Source organism: Dermacentor albipictus, chromosome 8, assembly GCF_038994185.2.
Source record: "Dermacentor albipictus isolate Rhodes 1998 colony chromosome 8, USDA_Dalb.pri_finalv2, whole genome shotgun sequence".
Taxonomy (NCBI): domain Eukaryota; kingdom Metazoa; phylum Arthropoda; class Arachnida; order Ixodida; family Ixodidae; genus Dermacentor; species Dermacentor albipictus.
The window spans coordinates 124,151,330-124,174,534 of NC_091828.1; the positions used below are offsets into that span (position 1 = coordinate 124,151,330).

Below are 23,205 nucleotides of genomic sequence, written 5' to 3' on the forward strand. Positions count from 1 at the left end.
CTTATGTGCGTACTTGGATAGTCATCGTAGATGAGTACTGCAAGATTTTGTTTTCTTCTTTTCTGTCGCCTTGTATTTTCGTTTCAATACAAAAACGCACAAGCGTTTTACTGTGGAAAAGGTATTTCCTGTTTAGAAATAATGCTACACTAAGATGAATGCCTTATTTGTACAGGAGAGAAACGTTATTTTTTCTCTAGCAGATATCTTTTTGCAAGCTCCGAGCTCGGCAGTTATAATACTTCAAGGCGGCCGCGGTCGAGCACACAGTGTCGTGCTGAATACGCTGGCCCTAAAGCTAAACCTCCGCCTCAAAATTCTCAGTAAAGCAACACGTTTTTGCACAGGTCATCACTGCAGTGACTGGCAATTCGTGAGCCAATGTTCGAATACAACAGGGCGTGCTTACCAGCGTAATAACGAAGGCTGCTCTTAATTAATGGGAATCCACTAAAACAAAAGCAAGAGAACAAGAACAACATCTACGACAGCAGCAGTGACCTTTGATTTCCTTTGTTTTTGCCATTTTGTACCTTGCAACAAGCTTAAGTGTATCTCGAGGTCGCCTTGTTAGAGCAGGGAAGCCGGATATACGTACTCGGCGTAGATTGTTGCGTACGACGCAGTCTTCAACTTCCTGGCTATAATGAGCTGGGGACTTGGAAGACGCCATCGAGTTTGCTTCTCTGTGCCGTTGCTGCATTCGCTCGCGGAGTAAAGGCTCGGCTTCTAACGTCTCCTCCCAGTTCTGGTCTGCGGGTAATTCCTCTAAAAAAAAAATGATGTCCAGCCTGCTCGCCATGGTTCTCGTATTCGTCGGTGTATACGCCCTGGACACCGTGACTCCGAAGCCGCCGGAGACGGGCGAGCCCCAGCCCCCGTTCCCCGGACCGATGCCCATAATCGAAGTCAAGGACGTCGGAGTCATCGGCGGTAAGAACTACAGCGATGCGCCGCAGTACTGAGTCCGTCGATCATAGAACATTACCTTATGTGCTGTACTCTGTATAACGCGGAAAGGAGTGTGTTATTCGGGTGCCTCAAGAATACAGGAGTTACTCACAGTTCCCTTCAGGACATTGTTTTCCCGCGCGGAAACCAGTTGTGTATGAAGGAGGTTTCTCGCCTTCTTTTAGGTTACCTGCAGGGCACGGATTTGACCTCCACATGGTGACCTTAGGAGTGAATATTTGTAATTGTGAGGTCTGTGACTGATTTATGTGATTTATTTAAGTGTCGATACGGTGGAGCAATTGCCGGCAGCAACTGCAAGGCTAATCCCACCAGTAGCCTACAACCACTCAACTCAACTCAACTCAACTCTGTAGATCTCTTTTAGAATACTATAGGACGATGCGCTGAACACCGTGGCGTGACAAATTTTAACACGTCCAAATTGGAGGGATTAACTTTTCAAAGCAACACGCTGTCTTCGAGTTGCATCACATTAGGGGGCTGTGTATTAAATTCGTCCGTTTTTAAACGTGCACCCAAATGTAAGTAAGAGAGAGTTTTCTTTTGAGTTCTGCCCTCCATCGGTATACGCCCACCGTGGCGGGGAATCGAACCCGGGACCTTGCGCTCAGCAGCGCAGCGCCATGGTGACAGAAAAGTCGAAAACAGTCCGCCTTGTGACATACGTAGAAAGGCCTTCTTTGAAGCGAATTAAGGGTCGCTGCAAGTTTAGTTGTGATATGCGCATTGTACTCTGTTGATTTGTCTTCAGCTTGCAGTAAAGTTACACAGATATAAAATGTAAATAGTCGAATGTAGCGCTTCAGTTCAAGGCACTATATACTTTTGTCGATAAAGCTAGAACCTGTCTGCACGGACCCTCAACATTCGCAGGGACGCTAAACTGAGCCCGTACTAATTTTGTTTTCTCATGCTCTAGCTTACCAGATACCTAATACCCCAAATGTATGCGTTTGCCTTCAGAGAACATGTCACATTTACTAGGTTCAGCCGATGTCGTCTAAGCACATGACAGTTCCTCACCTTGTAATAGTGATTTGTATAACTGTATGAGATTTCATTGTATTTTGTTCGTTGGACTGAATTTTCGTATCCGCATCCGAATTGCAAAACATAATTGGTTTTCTCGTGATCATTATTGGAACTTCCAATGTTAAATTTTGTTTTGGTTTGTGATTCCATGGTATGAAAATTATACGCCCGTCGCGCGGGAACGACATCATGAGCAGTTCGCTACGTAAGGCCACCTAATTCTTCGATTTACTTTTCCCTTGACGCGATAGATTCTAACCACATTAACTTACCACCTAGCGGTAAACTAGTGCGCTCAGTTGTTTTCTGGTACGAAATGTCGCATCTCTGATTCGACATAACGACATCTATGATTCGTCTTTTGGAGCTTGGCAAAGGAACGAACTTAATTAACTGCGTAGTAGGCTCCTTATGTTATGAAGATGCGAATCACAGATGACTTCAGGAACTTTCCACGTGAGTTTTGTCGCAGGTACCAACAGATCTGCAGCCTAGAGGCTTGCACAAACTTGAGCAAAGGCTAAAAATAGTCTTTTGAGTCTGAAAGCTCACCCTCGTGTAAACAGCAACAGACTAGGCTTGCCAGTTCTTCCTGCAGCTTCGAACGTCAGTAAGAACGACGACAGACAAGTGAGAGCTCAGTGTTGAACTGACACGTCACGACGATACTAAAGCATATAATTAGCGCTTTGTAGCTACTTGTTGGTTTACACGCGCTTGTGGCTAAGAGAGGTAGTTTAATGAATGGAAAATGTAGAGAGGTCGGCCGGATAATGGAGCATCTGGCCTGCTACTCTACGTAAGGGAAGGGGAAGAAGGGAAGAAAAAGGGTCACAATGGGGGATGATAATGGGAGGAACGAGGTGATTGACACATTAAACAACTAATATCACAGGCGTGAGTCCAGGCCCGTGTCACATAGGAAACGTGACAGTGCACGCATTGTCTCTGTCGTCTGCCAACTCTGTGGCCACGCGCCTAGTAAGAGGTCCTCTGACAGTGGTCCATTGTGTAATTGTCTCAATGTACCTGCCAATGTCAGTCTTTCTCGCGCATACTCAGGGCACACCACGAGCACATGTTCTATAGACTCTACCACGCCACACACTGAACAGTCCGGGGAGTCTGTCCGTCCAATAATGTGCAAATATTTGCGCGTGAAGGCGACGCCTAATCGCAGTCGGTGTATCAGGCATGTATGAGGGCGTGGAATTCCACGCAGAATTGGAAATTTCATATCGGGATCCAGGCTTTTAAGGCGGACGTGACGAGCGTCTGGCTGGGCCCAGTATCTCCTCGTCGCACTCCTCATTAATTCCGACAGGAGGCATGTGATGTCCGGTCTGGAGAATGGCACTGCAGTTCGCAGGCCATTGCTGAGGGCGCGCCTTGCTGCAGCATCGGCCATCTCATTACCGTTGAGCCCACAGTGTCCCGGGATCCATTGGAACACTACGCGGTGGTGTTTTTCTTGAGCGTATGAAAGCAGCTCGGTGATCTGCAGGGCCAGAACCTGATATGCGGTGTGGCGCAGGAAGCATCCCAAAATTTGCAGCGCGGGTTTTGAGTCCGTGAAAATGCACCATTCTTGAGGTCTTTCCCCGCAGATGTGGCGAATCGCTTCCCGAATAGCCACAAGCTCTGCAGCGGTTGATGTTGAATTATGGTCGAGTATGAAACCTCGAGTCATCTGTTGGGCTGGTATCACCACAGCTGCTGTCGATGCCTTAGGTGACACGGAGCCGTCTGTGTACACATGAACATATGTCTGGTATTCTGACCAGATGTACGCGAGAGCAAGTTGTTGTAGTCCACTGACGGGAACCAATGATTTCTTTAGTATGCCGGGGACATGTACGCACACGGAAGGTTGAACCATCACCCATGGTGGTTTGACGGGGTGATATGGAAGGGCATAGCCTGTTGTTATGTGGGGTAGATGGCAGCGGAGTGCACTTGTGAAACTGCTTTCCGGACGCTCATGTAGAACCGACGTCAATGGATGGCAATGGTGTCGTGTCAGTAAGCGTAAATACACACGAAGTGGTTCGTGGGACAGGTATATCGGTAATGGGCATACGTGGGCTTCCTCAATTGTGCCTTTGTTGGAGGCACGCCGTGGCAACCCGAGGCATATTTTGAGTGCCTGCGCTTGGACGCTCTCTAATGTCCGTAAGCAGGAAATGCTCAAGTTTGAGAGTATCGGAAGGCTGTATCGAATGTAGCCCACGAAAAGAGACTGATAAAGTCTTAGTAATGAGCCTTCCGTGGGGCCCCATTTCATGCCTGTTGCGAAGCGAAGAACATGGCAAAACAGATTAAGTTTTTGCTTCAACATGTTAACATGCCTCGTCCATGACAAATCGCGGTCAATGATAATGCCCAAGAATCTGTGGTGGGAGACATACGGCAATATGACACCGTTAATGGAGATCGGGTAGCGGCAGACGGATTTGCGCGTGAATGCAACCACAGCACATTTTTCGGCAGCTAAGCACAAACCCTGACGCCGTATGTATCGTGAAGTAGATGACACAGCCCGTTGTAATTTCGCACGCAGTTGTGGGCGTGTTGTACCAGAAGCCCAGATGCAGATGTCATCTGCATATGCACTGATGTGGATGTGAGGTGGAAGCTCACCCACCAGGCCAATCAGTGCCACATTAAATAATGTTGGGCTGAGAACCCCTCCCTGAGGAACTCCGCGGCATACCTGATGACGGTTAGTGTCTCCGTCAGGCGTGGACATGTAAACGAAACGGCCGCTGAGGTAGCTCACAATCCACAGGTAGAGCCGGCCGCCAATACCCAAGTCATCTAGGGCATCGAGAATGGCTTCATGAAGGATGTTGTCGTAGGCCCCTTTGATATCTAAGAAAACAGCGGCGACGAGTCGGCGTTGACGTTTTTCATGTTCCACTGTCGTAACGAGGTCAATGACGCTGTCAATTGAAGAACGACCCCGCCGAAAACCGATCATCATGTTCGGATAAAGATCATTTCTTTCCAGAAACCATTCGAGCCTCGCCAGGACCATTCGTTCCATAACTTTGCCAACACAGCTGGCTAATGCAACTGGGCGGTATGAGGTAAGCTCATAAGGAGTCTTTCCAGGCTTCAAGAGAGCAACCAGGCGGCTGATCTTCCACTGCTGCGGAACAATACCGGAGACCCATGTGTCGTTGTAATAATTGAGCAGTGCAGTGCGACCAGCCCTGCCAAGGTGAGACAGAGACGAGTACGAGATCCCGTCAGGGCCAGGAGCAGATGAATGCCGACACGACGCAAGAGCAGCCTCTAATTCGGGCATCGTAAAGAGCAAGTCGTAGTGGTCACTTGAGGAAGGTGGCGCGAAAACTTCGGATTGGATAGAGGCTGGTTGAGTTGTGCCCACAATCATTTTGCAGAAGTCGTCCGCTACCTCTACATCATTGCGGCGTTGGTAAAGGGCCAGAGCACTGAAAGGGTACCTGTCTTGTGGGGGGAAACGTAGGCTCCTGACTACATGCCAAATACGTGACAGCGGCTTGCGAGGATCCAGTGATGATCCAGTGAGGATCCAGTGATGATGGCTAAAACAGCAGTGCAAGCACTGCAGGCTGTATATAGGTACCATGTTTGCAACTCTCCATTGCTTTAAGCTTCGTTACAGCATGTGTGTGACATCAGAAATGTGCTTCACCTTAACTCTTTACCGTCTTATACCTCTTATGTCCCTATCTTTCCATTTTCCCCTTTCCCACATGTGGAGTAGCAAGGCAGGGGCATATGTCCTTTAGGCTGACCTCTTCACTTTTCTAACTACACTCTAATATGTGTACGCCCTCAAGGGTGTTGGCTTGTATGATGGGCAACACCTTTACCTTTAGGGCCCTAAAACATGTATTCCACAGACAGACAGACAGCTCCAACTGCACGTGCGATGACAAAAGGCGTAGTTGAAAACTGTTATAATTCTGACCACTTTACATGCACAGAAATATCTGACAAGAGAATTCAGCAGTCATAGCTTTCAAAGTATATTTAAGGCACTTTTCGTGTCATCGATCGCAGCTATCATCATCTTTTTATTTGTCATATAAAGTCGACAAACAAGAAAACTTCATTGGTACCTACCAATTATTCCATCTTGCCCATCAAACGTGACGGTGTTAGCCGTGGGACAACCAAACAGCCTTTATACAACTATAAAGGTGTTAAAATGTTTAGCGTGTAAAAGCAACTCAGAGGCGTGTATCTTTTAAGATGACCTCTTCCCCTTTGCACTATTAAAGGTCTCTGTCTCTCCCTCTCTCTTGAGGACAGCGTAAGGACATTTTGTTGGATTTCGAGACAGCGTAAAAATACTCCACTTTGTTGTGGAAAATGAATTTGGTTTAAACAGAACTTATATTTCGGTGAATAATGGTATATTGTGAATTCGATGCTGACGTTATGAATACAGGCCAACTCTTGGTGTTCCTTTTCCAGGAAAATGTTCGTACGGTGGGCTGATGCTGGAACCAACCACGTTGAACTTGATGAAAGAGCCCTGTGAGGCCTGGACATGCGACGCTGAGAACTTCACGCTTACCATTCAAAGGTTGGCTGCTCTGTATGCGGTTGCGAATAGTGTTACATACGGCGTGTGTTAACGTGAATCACATTTAACCACTAAAATTAAGGGTTCGAGATAAAGTGGTGTTTTGCCAGCAAGAATTCGTAGGCGTGGTAGACATCACAAGATGGGGGATGATCGACGACAAGCTGATTGGTGAATTGAACTTCACTATCTGACTTTTTCGCCTGCAACTCTGGCGCCCGCATTGCAACTGTAGCATATAATTGGATATAATTCGATCAATGTTCAAGGTATTTCTGTTTAGCGGGAATCCTCACGCCAGCGACGGTTGTTTTGTGACGAATATCTCAAACTTAATGCATGTTCCACGATTTTACACAAAGTGAACGCACCTTCAAAACGAACCGGCTTCAATTCCGCAAACGCAAAATACGAGCCGAAATGTCTTCATGGTTTTACTGAAAAATGTTATTAAAATACTGCCACATAAATTGCCCACTGGCAGTTTCTTGCAATGCGGCCACCATAATGAATTTTGGTCACCAAAATATATAGTCTTTGTCTCAAATCCCCCATGTTTAATTAGAGGATGTCGTATATGGAACGTATTTCCAGAATGAAACAGGAAGAATGATTAGAACCAATTTCGATTTTGGTAACTGTATGAAGCGAACAGACGATGAATCTGTCCCGTGATCTTTATTAATAATAAATTGAGCCCCTAGGTTGCCCCTGGTTCTTCACGCTCATTACGTAGTGAAGGTCTTGGTCCTGGTGGGCCTTGATGCCTTTGAGGTAGCTTACGCCTGCGATCGGACACCTGTGATGCAAACATGTGTGGCCTTCGAGATCGTCATTGCGATCTTGGAGTTATCAGTGGGTGGCACCGGCTAACACTCCCAGCACCAGCTTTAGTACCCATAGACAAAGTTGACTTGAAAGAGCATTGCACGTGTCGGGCGGAGGTTAGGGTTCGGCACCCACTGGAGGCAAGTTGTCTTCTTTTACACTTTCACTTACCTTATCATCAATAATACAACATTTCAGTTAATTTAATTAGCGCGCATTTAATTTACCCCCTTCTTCCCTTGTATTAATTCTATGTTGGGTTCATACAGAACTTAACGCAGATCACACGAACTAAAGACACTTCGCCTTGCGTTACGCACAAGTCAGTTCACCGTTCAACCAAATCAGGGCGAGATCAACATAACTGACGTATCTTTCTTACATGAAGTCGCCAAACGAAGGGCATTGTTTTCGCTGACAGTGACTAGCCTCACAGGTGCGCGCTTTGTATGAGCTTCGCGCTGCAAGAAACACACCTTGCAAGAGAATTCATGAAAGCATGCGTTTCTAATTCGCTTCTGCAAAATACATTCTGAATGCACTGAGTTATTAAGGCTCAGGTGGAAAGAAATATCTCGAATCATTTAATGCGAACAAAGGTTTAAGAAACCGTCGGCACCTCTTAAAAATACCTTGGGGCAGGAATTTATTTAGACATCCAGTCAGTGGGGCAGGAATTTAGTTAGATATACAATCCTGTAGGGGGCCTCCTTCCGAATGTAACAAGTAAGTCCGGAAGCGTTCGGTTGAACAGATGTCTCCTGACGTAATCAAGTCAATGAAAGAACTCATTCTGCAATTAAGATTTTCAAAAAGAAGGCGTTTGGAGCAGTATAAAAAAGAGAGAAAGTGAAGTCACATTCTTGCTTTTTTTTTTTTTGCAGATGCGGGGATTTTCGAGTCCCTCAAAACTGCGAACTCGAGGCATCACTTGAAGCATTTCCAAGCTGCTGTCCAATACTCATCTGTGGAGGCATTTGAGCCCGGAAGCATTGGCCACAATGAGGCCAATTTGTTGACCAAGGCTGTAAATGGAACTACGAATAGAAAAATAAATAAATAAATAAAGGTGACCATTTACAGCATTTCCAATGAGTAATCACATGCTTTCCACTTTCCCCGTACTTCGCGTGTGGGTAGGACCGCCAAGCGGAACGTTTCCCGTAACTGTGGAGCTGTTGACCAAATCAATCTTCTCAGGGGTCAACCAGTCTGCTTGTTCCTGTTAATAAATGGTACTTTTTGCTGGCTGCTGTCACATTCTTCATTTCACAGCGAACTTACATTACGCATTCGAAGCAGGGTTTGCTGTGTCCGTCTGTCTGCCTTGTCGGGCCGACTCGCCATCGTGTCGTGGTCCGGCCATGGTCTTGCTTCTCTTCAGCGTCGCACTCATTGCATATTGGCGAATAATAATCAATCATTTATTTGAAGTGTCCAGGAATAAGCCTAAGGTCGAAGTTCTCGCTCCATGCGTACATTAATAGCACCAAAATAAAGACACTTCAGGATAATTTAAGTAAAAAAGAAGCAATGAATAAAACCAACATTTATGAAAAGAGTGCACACAATGTGACGTTGCTTACAAGCATCTGCCTAACTCCGACATACAGCGAAACCGGCATTTCGGGACTGGCAAAACAAGAGTTCCTCATTCTCTTTCGATGCCGAACACTCGAGTAATATGTGACTATAAGTTTTTCACTCAAGCTTATAACCTGAAGAATGAAAGGATTAATCAGGCGTAGCGCGTGTGCAACCACGCCCTGATTAATCCTTTGTTTTGTAGCGACTATTCACAAAACAATCAATGAGTCTGAGCCATAGCGATACGAGTCTATAGTATTCTAATTAGCACCCTTGTTTTGTTAAGTAAGCAAAATGAAGAGGCGCCCGGCTCTATTCTCTAAGCCGCTTCAATAAGCATAGCGGGGCGCAGGCTGCCCTGTCCACGTGCTTCTATCAGTGGCGGGAAATGCGCTGAGAACGCGAAGGAAACCGGGTGGCACGTGCACGCATTCGCGAAAGCAGAAAGAGGGTATCTGTGCCTTACATGCATGGAGTGTCACGTGGTTCAAAGAATTAATAAAGGGAAAATGAAACATTCACCCAAACGCAGCTGAGTGCTACAGAGGAAACCCATACGGGTTGTTCGAAAGAAAAAGCCTTGCACCTGAAGAAAAGTTCGTGCTGGTCTAGGACTCGAACCCGGGACCATCACCTTTACGGGACAGCCGCTCTACCATCCGAGCTAACCAGGCGGCTCTAGCAGACGGCACGGCGAAGTCGAATTTCTCAACTCGAAGCAAAGGCAGGATTTTGACGTAATAGTTCTGCGCAAACCCGCAATGTGAAGAGAAGTAATGAATAAAGAAAAGGTTATTAAGAAAGGTTATATTGAAGAAATGTGATTAATAAATAATGGTTTAAAGAAAGGGACCCGTAAGGTGGAAGGGGATGTCGTATTTTCAGCTCCACAAAAAGCTATCGAGCGTACGTAAGGCTACCGATCCGCCTGGAAAGACTAGGCGAGAATGCGCGAAGAAGCACCAGTGCCCCTTTGTGCCCCGCGCACAAGGCGTCGTTTAATGCTTCCCATTCTCGTGCGGCAAAGTGCGCATAGGGCAGACCGATGGGGTGCCTGAGTGACAGGTTAGGGAGCATGGGCGAAAACTTATCTGTTGTCGAGATGGGCATGTTTAAGTGCACCGTGATGGTTGTGGGTGCGAACCGCTGTTTAGGGATTGTTCCGTCATGCATAGAAATACGGATAAGGATAGGCGGGGAATTGACCAAGCAAGGTTGATTGCAGAAGAGGTTGCTAAGTGTGTCAACGCCCAGTCGATTACTCTGAAGTGAAGAGAGATTGCCTATCTGGAAAGTGCTGGTGTTTGCATGTGCGCTGAAGGCTACTTTTTATTCGTTTTAGCGCACGTCCTGTCGCCTTTGTTGTCCGTGACAATTCCGAGCCATGACCTCAACTACTGCATCGAACCAACTGCAGCCCAAAGATCTGTACTCGAGCTTAGCGGAGCTATCGCTCCTCATGCTTCAAAAACTGCGATAACCATTTTTGTAATTTCGCAGCTAGATGTTATGCAAGTGTACTAATATATGATAGCTACTTCCGATGCTTGCTTGTTATGTGTGCATCTGCTTTCTCTTGTGCACAGTTCTTTAGACCAGGGTATGCAAAAAAAAAGGGAATTGATAGTTTCCTTCAGAGGACTCTACATCACGCAAATTGCGAAATATTTTTATTTGCTCCATGAACATACGTTGCCGTGTGTGCAGCTCTATGCAATGCTTTCGGAACCATCATTGGTAGGTGTTTGCGAATAGTGATTTTTGAGACTGAATAGAATACAAATCGAATAGTTCCAGAATCGAATAGAATATCGAAAACTTCTCGAGTAGTTTCCGAATAATAAACGGCCGTTATCCCAACTGATATGAAACGACGTTCACGTCCCAGCAATCTTAAAATTAGCAAGTTTCTGTCATTACACAGTTGAAGCATTGTTTATTAAAGGCACAAATGTAGCATTAGGATTGAACAAGTAGTTTCTTCGCATGTACAGAGCTCTTTAGAGAGGGCGAATGATCGCTGTACAGGTTAAGTACGGCTACCTGAGTGACGTAGCTTGCTCCACTACGCAAGCTCTCATGTATTATGTCGATACTACGCCCGCGGGGGTGAAAACTTACCGTGCTTTTACTACGATTTTATTTTTATTTGGGTACAGTTGACATCTTGAAGTATTCAAAAAGTATTCGACAAATATTCGCATTTACTAAAGGTGACATTAGATTCTAAGACCGAATCGAATAGGACACCATTCGATTCGCTATTCGTAACTTCCTAATATTCGCACGCCCCTAACCATGGGAGCTACCATGAAGCTTTATTGCGTGGCCTTCGAGATTGCACCGGTGCGCTTCGTTGCAATCTTGGAAGCCACTGTCCTTGAATCGTTCGTTGAATCGCAGTTGCTACTGCTGCCGAGGAGCGAAGCTATACCCCCTCTTCGCGAAGCTGGTAAAGATGAGTAGCTGCACATAGCAGATGCAGGTTTTTATTCTACAGTAGAGGTCGGTCGGTGCGCGTTTGTGTCGTGGACGCGAGAGTCTTGCGGAAGCGCAATTTCGTGTTATGATTGATCTCGCGTTACATTGCCCGGTCGATCGCCAGCATAAGCCTACGCTGTACTCGGGCCCTGCAATTGCTGTGGGATTTCGGCTGTGAAGCAGGAATCCTTAGCCCCAATACCAGCCCATTAGAAATGCTCGGACTTTACTCAAGAGAACAAACTGCATCTCATATGGGTATACGGTAGGAGGAAAACCCTCGCCACGTCCGACGATTTGCTCCGAATGCGCGATCATTTATTTTTATGTGTGCGTATGTGAAGCTTGTCCAATAAATTATTCAATTGCGAGTACGCGCCTTGTGCTGTCATTCCTATCTATTTCATCGTTTTGTTGCACTTTACGTAGTTCGAAAGATGGATCCAATTTTGAATACGCCGCTTCTGCCCTATTACTTGTGTGAAGTGATTTTAGGAAAGGAAACGGAAGAGATGAGTGCAGCGCCGTAACTGTCTCTCACAGGAGGACACCTCAACAGCACTGCACGGGGAAGGGGGAATGGGAAGAAAAAGATGAAGGACTTGTTTGAAGAGCATTGCGCTTGGCAAGTGTTGAAAGGAGACCACCTCGTGTATGCCGAGTGTCCTATGGCTTCAATTTTCTACCCAGGAACAGGCCGTGATAACTCGGGATAAGGTGGGCGGAGCGCACCATTCTACGAAAACAAATTAAATTATGGGGTTTTACGTGCCAAAATCACTTTCTGATTATGAGGCACGCCGTAGTGGAGGACTCCGGAAATTTCGACCACCTGGGGTTCTTTAACGTGCACCTAAATCTAAGCACACGGGTGTTTTCGCATTCCGCCCCCATCGAAATGCGGCCGCCGTGGCCGGGATTCGATCCCATGACCTCGTGCTCAGCAGCTCAACACCATAGCCACTGAGCAACCACGGCGGGTGAGCACACCATTCTGACCACTGACGAAAAACGAAAAGGAATAGAATCGCTATTTTATCAGTCGTATTAAGTGCGGAAGGATTCGTTTCCTTCGATGCTATTTATTTTTTTTATCGCCCATCGCAGCGAGTGGCCGATAACGGCGATATCGAAGAACTGGCTTCAAGAGCGCCAACCACGAAGGCGAAGAAGACTGCAAAAAAATGGCTGTGGCTTAGGTAAGGTTAAGCCCAGGATGCGAAGCATACTAGCCTTTATTTTAGTTGTTGAACCACTGTTTAGCCGGGTGAACTGCTGTTGCTTGGCTATATTTGGTTCGGCTAGACGAAGAAACAACTCATGCATTACTGCTTCGCCTTCAAGAGTGGAACGCGACAGCGTTCCCGTCGACCCGCCAAGGGGTGTAAGACAATGGGCTACAGGGCAGCGACTACGCGCCCCGCATTGGACGCGGTGAGCGTCGAGCAAAGCAGCGTTCGGCGCGGCAATGAAATGTGCGCCTGAGCAAGAGACGCACGCCTTAGAAACAGCTCGTTTCTAAGGCAACACCGCATTCACTAGAGGCGCTTTTGTACCGCTTTGAAGCATCGTACTCGTGGCTCAGTGGTAGCGTCTCCGTCCCACACTCCGGAGACCCTGGTTCGATTCCCACCCAGCCCGTCTTGCAAGAGTTGAGCCAAAGCCACTTCTCCTCTGTCGTGACGTCACGGTGTCACGTGGTTTCATGGCGACACCGCCGCGCCTGAGGAGCTGGGTTGAGCTCTCGTAATATGCTTCGCATAAAAGGAAAAGAACCCTCGCAAAACACAGCCCCAGGTGTGCACATTGAGCGAGGGAGTTACGGCGTCGGCGGCAAATGTCCCACCCCTTTCCTACAAGCACTATTGTTTCACGATCCAGTCGATCTCCATCGATTTATTGCTGTAAGCGTCTCCTGCTCTGACCACATCGACAGGGTTAACGAAGGGAGGCGGGTTCTTCATCTTGGGAAAACGGAAGTCGATGTCGCAGATGCAGAACTTCCCGTTGCACCAGGCCTGCTTGGCGCCACGTCCGAAGCACTCGTTTTCGCACTCTTTGGTCGTGCAACACGTGACCGCGGAAATCGCCAGCAGGCTGCTGGTCACCACTGCGAGCCGAGCAGAGGCGACCACGGACAGCGGCCATCTTCGGCGAGGCGTGCCCCGCATCGCGGTGTGTCGGCCGTGCGTTCCCCGACGTTCGTCCACTGAAAGCAGCGATTAATGCGCAAGAAGCAGATGAGAGGAGGCTCGAGGACTGGAGGAGAACGGTGACACATCTCTAGGTACGGTAAGAAAACGCGGGTTACGTGAATTTCACTCTGTGGAAAGTTTTGACGCAATCTATCTATCTATCTATCTATCTATCTATCTATCTATCTATCTATCTATCTATCTATCTATCTATCTATCTATCTATCTATCTATCTATCTATCTATCTATCTATCTATCTATCTGCTCGTCTGTCTCTGTGTGTGTCTAGATATACATTTATATCTAGAAGTATAGGTATATAGACATACCCGCCGTGATGGCTTAGTGGCCAACGGTAGTGTGGCTTTGTTGTTGTGCCGCTAAGCCCGAAGGCGCGGGACTAAATCCTCGCCGTAGCGGCTGCATTTCTATAGAGAAGTGCAAGCCCGCCCGTGTAAAGTGCATTAGCTGCGCGTTAAAGCACACCAGGCGGTCATAACCTCATAATCATATCATAATCGTAACCCTCATAATCACATAGCATTTGGACACGTAATGTCCCGGAATTTAATTTTCTTATGTAACCACGTATATCTGTATATGCAGATATATATAATACTAATTTTCAAGCCCGGAAACCTGTCAGCGTTATAGGAACATTGCACTAGTAGAAGTAGGTTAGACAGCCGCCTGCAAGCTGCGCGCCTCTCAAAACTTCCTAAGAAACATTCGCGAAAGTGCCGCCGTGGAAATTTGAGCAACAAGCTGCACGCCTTCTTCAAGACGGAGTGCCCCAGCAAATACTGCCGGTATTCCCATTTCCTAAGCGCAACCAAAAAAATCTAAACGAGTTTAACGGCTGTGTAAATGTCTATAGTAATGGTCCATAAAGGCTCTGGGGCAGTTGCTAAGGGTCAGGTGGTACAAATGCAATAAATTAGAAATGTGCAACAAACATACACAGGCTGAATATAGGTACGTTAGTATTCTAAAGAAAAACGCTTTCGGAGACTATATATAACAATAAACATGACAGAATAAATATGCCAAAGTAAGACGAATCGGTAGTAAGTTCACAGGAACACTTACGCAAATCTTCGCTATTTATTTTTTCTTTTCGTTAGTATCCGGTAATAAGTCGTAACAGACTGTCAATCAATACAACTTTGAGCGTATGGCACGTTTACAAACCTCCGATAATACGCGAGGGGCCAACTGCGATTCACTGCAAACGATTACAGTTCCTTTCGCATTCGGCGTTTATTTTTTTCTCCTTAGAACAGTTTATACACACAACAAGCTCTATCTATTCAAAACCAGATTCCTGCGTAATGTAATACTAAGCAGAATTCCTTGCGCAAGCAGTTTAACAATTGGCATCATGCTCTGTTTGTTCCGTTTTGTATTCTATGAACATCGCAGCACACTTTCTCACAAGAAAAAAAGAAAAAAAGAAGGGAGAGGAGAGGGGAGAGAAGCATTGCTTTGTACCGTTTCTATTGGCAAACTCGGCACTAGTCTTCACGCTTCGTGGAGGAAAATTTCTTACTTTCCTTGGTCCTTGAAACCACGAGTACGAAATTGGGGAACACGAAAGAGGCCCTACGCCAGGGCAAACTGTTCAACTGAACGGCTTTTCTTATAAAGCGGCCTGGAATACAAAACGCCCGTATACGTAAATAAACGGGCAAAGAATAGCGCAGATGTTTTATTCGAATGTGAAGGGCGTGGGTATTTGCGAAAATAAAGTAAACAAGTGTTTCTTTAGTTAGAATGTCTCCACAGCGTTCTTTAAAGTAACGCAGTTTCCCCTGAACTGCGTTTGAAGCTGTGAGAGCGGAGCGGCATAGCTCGTAGCCATGCAAGCGCTCGCAGGGACTCTCAGTTTGCGGCATCCGACGACTCAGCGTGCTCCAGATTGTTTAATTTTTTTTTATTTCACTTCGCTCAAAAAATTATTATTGCAGAGTTGGACGTGACTATTTATTAGAAAATACGGTCTCTGAACCATACAATATGTATACAAATTCTTTTCGTTTCTGATCCCCCCCCTTTCTGTTGTTGGCTTACACGAAAGAGCGCCACCATAAACTTTGGCATCGACAACTCAGTGCAATGTACGGGGGAAAAATGAAAATATTTGCTTGAAAAGAGTCGTTAAAAAATACAGCTCCAGGCTGCAGAAGAAAACCGCAGTAAACGACACCGGCAACCTCGCATATGATGACAACGCGTTGCGCTTTTATGAAATCGAGCCTGATTTCTGACTCGCGTTGTGCGGCAAATTCGCGCTCTATGGGGCGTAGTTTGTAACGATCCACTTCATCCTATGTTTACCCATTCATCATCATCATTTATTGTCCCTTAATGACCCTTTTCAGGGTACTACATAAGGAGGGGGGGGGGCAAAAGCATCAAGAAACACTATGGTCATTATTATACAATGGTTAACTCATTTGTACAGCGGTAAACAAAACTTGGTATACATGCTAATAGACACTGGGCAAGAAAAATTAAGAAACAAAACAAAGTAAGGTACGAACCGGCAGTAGAAATGGCAACACAAGCGGCAATATAACAGAAAAGTAGTAAAAAAAAAGTTAGACGTTAGAGTAACAGCATAGTAGTGGTAGGTTAAGGGTTTAGAAAACATGACAAGAGGTGTATAAATTTATCTGGATTACTTTCATTTACTATGCTGTTGGGTAGCGCGTTCCACAATTCAATAGCACTAGGTAAGAAAGAGTTGTTGATGAAGGCATTAGAGGAACTATGGAGACGTTGTAGACTCAGGTTGCTAAAGAGGCGCTTAGAAAAGCGGTTGGGCGGAAGTAAGAGATTGTTCCTGATATGGTGGGAAATTGTAATAGAGTTTGTGGAAAAACCGTTCAATTCGATTTCACTTTATTTCCTGTTCTTCTTCTCTTATCATTCGTCACGTCGACTTACTGATCCCAGCGATAACGGCGGTGTGGCGTAGTCTGAACAAATAACGAACGGTTTCTAAGGTTTGTCGGTGCATTTCGAGCACTTCTTGTTGAGTCTACGGCGGCAGATAAAGCAATGGACCAAGTGCAATGAAATTTGGGCTGCGCAGAACGTCTAGTTCAAGATGATGTAGATAGCAGCCTCAGAACTAAATTTTACGCTTTATATATAGAACTGGATGGGTCACAAAAGACTCGGAGAAGTAGACGCTTCTGACAATTAAAAAGAAAAAAAGCTCTACGGTTCCCTTCTTCGGTGGCGGTTCGTACCTTGCGAGAACGTGTCATAACGTGTACCAAAGAGTAAATACAGGTATTCAGATTGTACGCGGCCCAATTGTCACATCCCTTGACCCGATAAGATGTTGCTGTTGATGATGATGACTTATTGGCACACTCTTTGAAACGGGGCGATGAGAAATAGTCACCTAGCCTGCCTGTGTTAACAAGATCCAGCTACATGCAGTATGCAACTGCTACACGCAACTGTTACATGTCGGGACACATGGTAGAATACAACGCAACTGCAAGGCAAAGTTTGCACGTGTCGACGCTACGCGGCGCACATCGCACATTACGTGACAAGTGACACGTCACGGTGCTAATGAAGATGATGGCGAGGATGATGATGATGATTATGATGATTATGATGATTATGATGATTGTGATGATTGTGATGATGATGATTAGGAGGAGGATTCATTGGCCTCCCCTTTGAAACGCGGCGGTGACAACGCTCACCAATCCTGCTTGATTTAGTCAAGTATGCCATACACGTTTTTTTAAAAGTGTACTGGAAAGTATTCTACTACACTGTAACGATACGATGCTGCTGCTGATGATGATGATGATTTGCTGGCATCCCCTTTGAAATGGGGTGGTGACGTAATCGCCAAGCCAGCTTGATGTATACTGTGCATACGTTTTTTTTTTCATTCTGGCATTTTTGTATATACACCTCTGTAATCCTTTTCTTCCTCAAACTTTCTCTACCGCTACCTATGCAATTTCTACATGGCATGCCACCTGGTGTAATAATATGCAACTGCAACGCAAAGTATGCACGTATCGACGCTACGCTTCACGCATGTCACATCGCGTGTCTCCTCGCGTGCTAAGACGCGTTTAATGTGCATGTTTCTGCTGCAAGCAAGCAAGATGATGAAGCAACATTTGCTGGGCCCGAAATAAATCGGTGGTGCACGCAGGCACCAGACGGGGTGGTTCCCTAGTTACGGGACCCATATGTTTCCAGCAGCTCCTGGCCCCTCTCCGTCAGTGCGAGCTGAATCGGTAGGGCGGGGCTGGATAACATAGTCTCCCATCGCTCAAGGGGTTGGGGATTGGGGGCGTTGGTGGGAAGGGGAGGAGGGGGGGGGGGTCTTGAGTTCTGTGCACTCTGCCAAGACGTGCGGCAGGGTGCCCTTTTCTCTTCTGCAAAAAGGACAGAACATATCGTGTTCCGCAGGGTACATGTGGTTCATCAGTACGGGATGCGCAAGCGATCCCGCCTGCGCTCGACGCAGGATCGTCTGTTGTTGCCTAGTTAGTTTGGGGTGCGGTTCTGGCAGTCTGCACCGTTCCTCTCGGTACATCCGGGTAATGTCCCGAAAGCTGGTAACCGGGTGCGGTAGCTCTGCCGGCTCGTGCTCGGCCCGGATTGACATTTCTCGGGCATGGTAGTCGGCGATGGTGTTGCCTGCTACCTGCGAGTGAGCCGGGACCCACACGAGCTCTATGGCTCTTCCCGGAGGCTTGTGCTTGTCTAGAATGGCAAGCAAGCAAGCGCTGGCGTGGCTCATGGTGTATGCAATTTATGCAAACTGCGATGTTCGCTCTGTAATATATTTGTACTTTTGTTTACTGTGTAGTAAAGAAACAAAAACGCGCTGGCGTGTCTCAGTGGTAGAGTAGCTGGCTCCCGCGTAGTGGGCCCGACTGCGATCTCGGTGGTAACTGGTTGCCTTTCTTCTCGTTCCCGGCGATAGCTGCGACGTACACCGGCGGCGGATAACATCGCCAACTGAAACGGCTATTGTAATGAGCCCATAACAGCTTACGCTGTAAAAGCCCAGAGGCGACGTGCTGTGACTTGTTTCACATCGGATAAGCACCATGTGAACGCGTCGTCAGCTTAGGTGCTATCCAAACGCTGCTATTAGGAAAATGAGACAACTACTAGTCCCGGAGCTTTGCCAAGATTGCTTCAACGGTATATGCCACCTATTTATAACGAATTTTGCCAAAGTGAAATTTCATTGCAGTTGGCTTTTAACAAGAGGAGAACTTATTGCAGCAAAGGCTGAGAGGTCTACGTAAGCCAGAATGCTCTGACCTTAAGCAAGGTACTGGGTAAGTCGACTTGGAAACTCGCCCAGAAATCAGTACCTTGTTAGTAAATTATGATTTTGAGCCAAAATCAGTAAATCAGAAGTTCCCAACTTCCCAGCGTCTAGTAGCTGTTAACTAAATTTGGTGTCTTCATTTCGCTCAAACAAAAAGTGCACAAGCCTGTACAGTCAGTAGGAGAAGTTCAAAATCCTGTCTGACATCGCATTTCCTACAGCTTTCGCAAGGCCGAGACCTGGCATTGTTCAATCGTGTCGCAACAACCGATGACGCAATACACAGCGCCCTCTTCTTTCTTATGAACGTGCCGGTGGAGATACCAAGATTGTAGAGGCAGTAACATTTAAATCATGAAGTTTGACGTCACGAAACTGCATAGTGGGTTATGAAGGACGTAGTAGGCGGAGGGCTCCTACGCAGGCGTATTTGCATCCCACCGCTATCTAATTGTGGCGGCCGCTGCTGGGAATTGAACCCTCGACCTCGGGCTCAGCAACGCAACGTCACAGCTACTGCACCATAGCGGTGGATATTCAGTAAGATGCCACCGTGGCCGCACGCCGAACTTTCAATTAAGGACATTAACATATTAGATGCGCGGATTTGGGAACGCGTCTGCGAAGCAAACACTTAGTGGACGAGGAAGGAAAGACAAAACCGGCGCTGTGCTTGAACTCAAAATTTTATTTATAACGCAGACACTGCGAGCTCTACTGAAATGTAAAAAAAAAACATTGCACACTATTTCGCGCATAACATTGTACATGACAGACGTATGTCAGTCTGCTAGCATCGATCGCCTGCGCTTGCAAGAAGCCGCCACGTAAATCTTCATAGACAACCATACTCCTTGCTGGACATCCATCGTTGCACATGAGCCGCATATAGGTCGCGTTTCCTTTTGCTGTTTTGTGTTCTTAGCATTTTTTAGCTGTACGCTTGAGAGATGTTGGCGCCACCTAGCGGTGATATAGCACGAATTCGGTCGTTCCTCTTTCTTTCTTTAACATGACAACCGTGCAGAAAAAAAACCGCAAAGTCTACTACCAAAAAGGACGAAGAATAACGTAAGGATGCGGTGAAATCAGTTACAAAGTTTAAAGAAGACAAATTTCTCTGTGAAGGCTGCGAAAACGAGGGTTAAAACGTGAGCGTAGGATCCTGAACATGATGAGCAAAACAAGAGCTGCTTGACGTCTCTTGAAATCTGTTTCTCCTGCTTTCTGTATGTGCGCGCAGCTGAGGCTAACATTTGTTCCCGATTTTTGCGCTGGCGTATAAGCTCACTGTGCAGCACAATTACGGAGCAGCCAGCTTAACCGCGAGGTCCCATTGGCCTGTATGCGAATGGTGACGTCACTCTTCGGTCAGAAAGAATTTCGACAGTCTTGACACCCGGTGAAAGCGGGACCTTTTGAGCTTGTTACGACGCCGTGATTTCGCGGTACACTCGTCAATATACAGACAGCCAGTCAAACAAAGAATGCGTTAGAAAAGCCATCATGACGCACTTTCTTGTCAGCTCCTCGTGGCCCGTTTGACAGGTCTGCGAAACAAGAAGGAAATGTCTGCGTCCTTTCTTTTCAATACAACACCCTACGTGAGGCAAGTAAGACGACCAATGGGCCGTTTTCTGTGAGTGCAAATGGCGTCAGTATAGCGCCGGTTATGTCTTGTGTTGAGGATAATTTATGCACTTGCTGAGACGCACGAGAGAAGCGTGCCGTTTGCATACTATGCTGGTCGTGACAGGATTTGTAGAGAAAAAAATGAAAATGCGAAAGAAAAGAAAGCAGCTCTACCTTCCTCGAGTGGTAACAAACGTCCTGGCTCAGCTTTTAAGGACGAAGAGCGTGTTCTTCACAGCTGCGAGGAAACGAGCGTATATTGTTGGTCACTCCAAAGTATTCTGAGCTACATGACTTGCGTTGTACTTCTGGCAGAAAATGATCATTGGTAAAACAAAGGAAATGACATCAACAGGTGCGGTCATTACTGAAATTACACATGGTGTCAAGAAATCTGATTTTCCTGGACACGGGAATCTCATACGTTAGTCCAGGATCAAAGAACTAGCGTAGGGTGGTTAGAATGCCAACAGCGAACGACTCAAGTGAGTTAGGGTCAAAGTCAAGAATAATCAAAAGGTCGCCCAAGATTCTTAAAATCTTTAAAATATTGGTGTCTGTGCATGCTTCTAAGGATAATCTACTGGCGCGTTTGGTTCAGTCGCCTTCTAGAACGCACCTGTAATTCTCGTTGGCAACCTCCTCGACCTACTAACGTTTTGCCTTAGGTCAACTTTCATTTACTGAAATGGTGGACTGCATTTGCAGAACAAGGGACGTTTCACCATGTAGCCTTCAGGTTGAGGATTGTTTTTGCTTTTGTTGATGGTTGTTGTTGTCCTTGTCGTAAAGTAAAGATATTGTTCAAACCCACTATGGGGTATTGGCCGAGACGTGAATCAATTATTGAAAATTCGCATAGAGAAATATTCTGTAAAGCCGAAATTTCCCGTTAATAGTAGAAGAATGAATACAGTAAAAATTTGTAATCGTTAATTTGAAAGCTCAAAAAAGAAAGAAAATGAGGCAAATTTTATGGAGCAATCTGTTTGATTCAATAGGGAAGTATTTTGTTCAGCCACCATTTACCATTTTGTCTCGATCTTTCTATGAATCCTTTGCCTTGTTTCAACAGAAGAGTAGAGGGCGGTTGAAACAACTTTGATAAATAGCTAATAAATAGCTTAGATAAATAGCCAATAGCTTATTCAACAGCTTGACCAAATTTTGTAGGTTATTACTTAGGCATTCCATTCTGGTGAACTTGGAGCCTCGTGGTAATGTACAACTGTTCGCTTGTCGTAAAGCCGAAACACCAGTTGTCTTGACAAAAAACTGATTTAATATGTAATTATTCATCCAAGTCGCTTCGTACGAGGCAGAACTTTACACTTAATAAACGGCTGACATATCCTTGCATTTAGGTAGCTGTGACTTTCATAAGTGACGCAGAAGAGTGACAAAAGCACCAATTTTCAAAACAACTCCGTTTGGACTAAAAAAACTGACTGCCCGAATGACGTACTCTCCACGGAACAGCTGCTTGCTGTCTACGGAGACGTCTAGACAAAGATCAAGATTATACCTAAAGCTTTACAAAGTCCCGCGTATGTACAACTCTATCGACAGTCCGCAAGGCAACAGAAAGACCAGCAAAGATATGCAGAGAGGTGTTAAAATTTTATGCTAACCCCTTAAGGCAAGGTTATCCCCAGAAACGAATATATTTGACTTTTAACGGCACGGGAGCTGTCATAGATAAGCAAGTTCAATACTCTGGTCTGACCGTGACATCGGCTTCATATCAGGCTGATGGCTTCGTTTCTGAGCTATGCGTTAAAAATAAATGCCTCACGGTTGGTCATGGGCCCTTTTTTTTTCGCAGGCACTAGCTCATGCTGGCTTTGCAACATTGACCCAGCATGATAACATCGCTTTCCCGCTCACTCACTCATTACCTCACTTGACAAAACCAACGTTTGCAAAGTCAAGGCCTTTTTGGCGAATATTGTACAGGCCTTTTTTACGCGTCTCTTGACAGGGCATGGTTATACTACTCGTCTTGCGTGTCTTTATCACTGTTACTGTTTGCAAATACTAGGACAGGCGGGTGAGTTGGTGTAGCAACATGATAATACAGCGCTTAAGACGAGCACAAAGAAAAGAAACATGAAGGTGCGCGGGCTCAACCGAAGTTTATTGAGAAAAAGAAACACATATATGGATGGATGTTATGAGCGTCCTCGTCGGTTGCGCCACCAAACTCTTGCTATTATACTGCCTAATGTACTACCTAGGTTAAACAATAAAAAGAACACTATGAACTCCCACAACCAAATTTCCTCCAACCTCCAATCGCCTCTTACTAATCCCTATTGCGGACATGTTTACTTTTCCACTGCTCTCGCTGAACCCGAGGGTTTCAAGGAGGCTGTTATATGTGTTTTTTTTTCTCTTCAATAAACTACTTGAGAGTCAACGCACCCTCTTGTTGTTTCTTTTCTTCGTGCTCCTCTTCGGTGCTGTTTCACCATTTTTTTTCCAGAAAATGAAGCGCCAACGGTAATGGCACACTAAGAAGGAATAAAAGACACGTTCGCCAAGCGCATAATCAGTGAAA

The 23,205-nt window shown here is 46.0% G+C and overlaps 1 protein-coding gene across 1 annotated transcript; it reads left to right on the forward strand.

Annotated features, from left to right (window-relative positions):
- The first annotated feature begins 674 nt into the window (after positions 1-674).
- On the forward strand, positions 675-8,667 carry LOC139048592 (uncharacterized). Its single transcript, XM_070523010.1, has 3 exons — positions 675-933; positions 6,478-6,589; positions 8,302-8,667. Exons 1-3 carry the CDS (start codon positions 780-782, stop codon positions 8,396-8,398), a joined length of 363 nt encoding a protein of 120 aa, XP_070379111.1. The 5' UTR covers positions 675-779; the 3' UTR covers positions 8,399-8,667.
- The last annotated feature ends 14,538 nt before the right edge of the window (positions 8,668-23,205 follow it).